This window comes from Aplysia californica, unplaced genomic scaffold (genome assembly GCF_000002075.1).
Source record: "Aplysia californica isolate F4 #8 unplaced genomic scaffold, AplCal3.0 scaffold01075, whole genome shotgun sequence".
Lineage (NCBI taxonomy): Eukaryota > Metazoa > Mollusca > Gastropoda > Aplysiida > Aplysiidae > Aplysia > Aplysia californica.
In genome coordinates this window covers 43,937-48,751 of record NW_004798345.1, presented here as the reverse complement: position 1 = coordinate 48,751, position 4,815 = coordinate 43,937, and the positions used below count along the sequence as shown (strand labels likewise).

General features: G+C 44.7%; 1 protein-coding gene across 1 annotated transcript; it reads left to right on the top strand.

Annotated features, from left to right (window-relative positions):
- Positions 1 to 2,767: 2,767 nt before the first annotated feature.
- 5-HT2 (5-HT2 receptor) lies at positions 2,768 to 4,325 on the top strand (the record flags this gene model as incomplete). The annotated part of the gene is given in 1 exon segment (NM_001245992.1): positions 2,768 to 4,325. A coding segment is annotated over 1 exon segment (1,537 nt), but the record flags the coding sequence as incomplete, so codon positions are not given.
- Positions 4,326 to 4,815: the final 490 nt, after the last annotated feature.

The following is a 4,815-nucleotide window of genomic DNA, read 5'->3' as shown; positions in this document are numbered from 1 at the left end:
ACGCACACTTAGCTCTACTCATGTATTTCTCAAAAATGCCTCTCGCAAACAATGTTTTCTTTGACCATTGGGCGTACACTGTTAGTGGGTTGTTGGTGTATACCACTTGCAGTTCCGTCATCTCAACCTCATCTCTGCTGTTCATATTTCTATATTTGTCTGTCTTACTTTTTCCTCGTGATTAAATGACTGTTATTGTGTCGATGTGTGTGTCCATACTCAAACAAAATATGTGGGTGGTTGGCGGGTGCTTTGATGTGGTTTGCTTCCTCTTTTATGTTTGTTACTCTCTTGTAACACCTCTAATCTTCTGGCGCTCATATGACCCTATGCAGTTACGAGCGCCGTAAAACTTGTGCTAAAACTAAAACTAAAAACAAAGTATAGATCTGCAGTTAAATCTCACTAAGGGGGCTCTCGTAGCCTAGAGGTTAAGGTGTTCGTCTCTCATTCAATACCCCCCGGGTTTGAATCCAGACAGGGACGGATGATTTTCTTCTCTAAATTGTCTCTTTTCACATTATTTCCTGCTCTCTAGCAATATTCTGTCGTCTGCTTTCGTTTCCTCTTTCTACCCCTACCCCCTCACCTCCTTTGCCCCCTCTTCTGGGCCCCCGACTCTTTCTACAGCCTTTCTACTGCTACTCCTTGACTCCTCCTTACTGCTGTCGTTCAGCCACACCCATTATCTTATGATAAGAAAAATCTATACCTAGCCTTCTCGGACAAGGGCGAAAAAATCTCAGAGGTCCAGTGTGCAAGTTGTTCAAATTAAAGATTCCTTGGGAGTCCAAAATCGATAAGAGTAGGTTTCGGCCGCCACCCGGGCAAACATTTTTAATTTTGCTACCTTCTGAAAATGTTCAATGTGTCCCTCGCGCTCATATTATAACCTTATGCAGTTGCGAGCGCCGTAAAACACTTACAAACAAGAAAAAACATTCTCACTAACTAAATGTCATTGGCAGTATTTAATTGATTCTCTATTTTGTTCTGCTCCTCTCTCCCTACCTTTGTCCCTGTGGTGCAGGGGTTAAATGCTTCACCGTAGACCGCAAAACACTTGAGTTTCAATTCTCGTGTGTGGGAACATAAAATTTCCCTGTGGGATAATAAAGTATTATCGTATCGCATCGTATCGTATCTGTATCGAGTTTCTTTAAAGGTTTTGAAAATGGGTATTCCAATGTAAAGCGCATTGAGCTACTTTTTTGTTGGAAATGCGCTATATAAATGTTAGATATTATTATTATTATTATTATTATTATTATTATTATTATTATTATTATTATTATTATTATTATTATTATTATTATTATTATTATTGTTGTTGTTGTAATTATTATTATTATTATTATTATTATTATTATCATCATCATCATCATTATTATCATCATTTATTATTATTATTGTTATTGTTATTATTATTATTATTATTAGTCTTGCTGCTGGGACGTTGTATCCCTCTCAGCCCGGATCTGCAACCTGCCTGGTGTATTTTCTGTAAATAATGTCGACTTGTAACGGGGTTTTTTTTAGTGAAGGTAGCACTTCTTTGTGGAAATGCGCTATATAAATACAATGTATTATTTATTATCAAGGAGAGAGGTGGAGTTATTAAACCACCCACAACTACAACAATTGCAATAATCACGTTTTTTCTCCCTGTCTCTGTTTCCCCAGAAGTCAGCTCGAGACCTCCTCACTGCTCACAACATCATCATCCAAACTTTTCACGTGCGACCTCCCGTTACACAAGCCTGACTCTCTTCACGCCCAGCGCTCTGGAAGTCTGCTCAAGACTGCGCTTACGTCACAAAACACAAAGAAACAGTGCGTCACAGGAGTCACAGGACATAAAGGTTCCTCGTTCGTTCCGGGCGTCGTCATAGAAATATATCTGTCCTAGATCTCTCCGGTGACGTGTGACAGTGCGTCACTCTAGGACATAAAGGTTCCTTGTTCCGGGCGTCGTCATAGAAATATATCTCTCCTAGATCTCTCCGGTGACGTATCTCTCTTCCACTACAAAGACAAAGCACGACGGATTTTCCAACTCTCTAGTGTGTATTTTGACAAGCCGTTCTCAGACCTGTTTCCGAGAAAGCTCCTAAACTGATGCTCAGCACTGGCATAATAGTCAGATTTTTTTTAAATTGAAATATTTAGAGCAGTTGTGAAGAACTGTGTAGTGGTAAACAACAACTGTTATATTATAGAGACCCAAGGAACAAACACATGATAGATGTAATTGTGTTGCAAGGGACGTAATAAAATCTCACTTACACTAAACTAAAACTCTGCGCACTCATGTGACCTTATACAGTTGCGAGCGCCGTAAAAGTCATACTAAGACTAAACTAAAAACTAAAACACTAGCTGTTATTCTGAAATACACTGGTGATAAATTGTAATACGTGTATTATCGTTATCGTGATCTTGTACCTCCACACTAGCAGACCACATTGAGTCGATAGTGCCGTACTCAAACTCAAACTCAAACTAGCAGGCCACCGTCTGTGCTGTTAGGGTCATGTTCTTCGACGCTACATGCAAGAGGCGTGAGTTCGATTCCCATGTGGGGAAGTTATTTATCAACTACCTCTGTCTGCTGGGAAGTTGTATCAGTATCACCCCACTCTGCAACGGTTGGTCTTGACAGCTACCTTCCACCACTTGATTCGAATTTGCCCCCGCCTTCTAAATGATGTACGCACGCCGTGTTGAAAAGAGCTTGAATCATTCGCAGCGATAAAGAAAACCACGGGGAGGAGAACAAGGCAATACAATGTCCGACAATGACCCCTGGTCTTTGAGACCTCCCGGCCTGGCTAGCGCGGGAAGAGAGGAGGGGGAGGGAGAAGACATTCTGGGAATGAACAAATCTGCCCGGAATACCGGGGCCGGTCACAGACATCGACATAATAAACACAATCAGCTGGCGGGGGCGTTGTCCGAGGCTAGCGCTGATGGTGCGGCTGGTGGGGGCGGGGCCGGTCATGGTAATGTTGACCTCAACAGGGGGTCAAACTACGCGGCGTCCGCCTCTTCCCCGGCCGCTGACTTCCGAGATTACAGCCGTGACATTGGGGTCAAAGGTGAGTTCCAGGACGCGTTGAAGGAATCCAGTGCGTTCAATAGCAGCGCGCTCTACGACAGGTTGCTTCGCGGAGGAAGACCTCGTTCGGATTTTCCCGTTTCCGCTCCGCGAAGAGTAATCGGTGACGGCGACGACGATTTTTTCGGACTTCCCGGAAGTAACGGGACTGTGTCTGATGACGCCAGTGGATTGTTCTCAGGGATGGTGAAGAATCCGATGAGGCAAAATTCTCAATTTCCTTTGTCTAATAATACGTACAGCATTTCTGACCTTGACCTCGGCTCTGCCAAGAGTGACCCTGACATTGATTCCACGATACCGGTTCATTATACAGAGTACGATATTATGAATCTAGGAAGAGGAGGAGGAGACGGAGGAGGAGGAGGAGGAGGGGGAGGAGGAGGAGGAGGGGTAGTTGGGGGTTATAGCCCTGGAACACAAGATCTCTACGATATCCACGCCAACAATGACGCTGACACATTCTACAGAGACGTTTACGACGACGAAAATGACGCGGAGTACCAGGTGAATCACATTCTTCCGATCAACGCCGATGAGGGGTCAAAAACGCCGCATTTCGACGCGGAATTTTTCCCGGAAAGTGCAGGTGATTCAGAAGACAATCTTTCTTTCAACAACACTTTATTGAACCCGTCATCAGGAGGAGTTTTCACGAATCCGAAAAATGACGCGGCGTCCTACTCTTTCTCCTTCCCCTCCTGGAGTGCCTCCTCACCTACGGGTGCGGGCACTAGTGACGTTTTCAGCAACTCCCAACCCCAGCCCGTTCCAAACTTTGACCTCGACCACCTTCACAACTTGACCTTACGAGGGGGGTCAGAGTTCAACATCACACCTCTCGTTGACCCAGAATACACGAACGTCCTTTTCGATCAGGGCACCCGACTGGCACCCGACTACGATTACAGCATCGTTGCTCACGCAGCGGCCAATAACTCTTCAATTTTTGGCGGGAATATTACAGATCTTCTGATGGCTAATGGAGGGCGGGAAGATGAGTACACCTGGAGTATCTTGATGATGGCGCCACTGGTCGTGTTCGGAGTGGCGGGGAACACACTGGTCATCCTGGCTATCTCCCTGGAGAAACGGCTACAGAACGTGACCAACTACTTCCTGTTGTCTTTGGCGGTGACTGATCTCCTGGTGTCGCTGATTGTCATGCCTTTCTCAATCATCAACGTCTTTACAGGTATGTGTGTGTGTGTGTGTGTGTGTGTGTGTGTGTGTGTGTGTGTGTGTGTGTGTGTGTGTGTGTGTTATGGTGTGTGAGGGGGGAGGGATGAGGGGGAGGGGGGTAAGTGGTGATGGCGGTGACAGATCTCCTTGTGTTCCTGATTGTCATGCCATTATTTGTCATCACATCTTTACAGGTATATGTGTGTGGGGGAGGGGGAGGAGGGAGATGGGTAGAGATTGTCTGTGTTGTTGTTATTGTTGAGGTGGTGGTGGTGCTGTTGTTTTTGTTAGTATTATTGCTGTTGTTGTCGGTGGTGGTGGTATTCTGTCTTCATGCAGACATCCGTCCAAACGTGGTGGTCACAAATGCCTAATATATTTAAAAAATCAAAACATTTTAAAAACTCAAAACAAAACTAGAAAACAAGACCATATAGATGTTACATAAAAAAAACTATCAAAGAGATCATCCAAACAACGTCGCTTACGTATGTGGTTGGCGGGTGTTCTGGTGT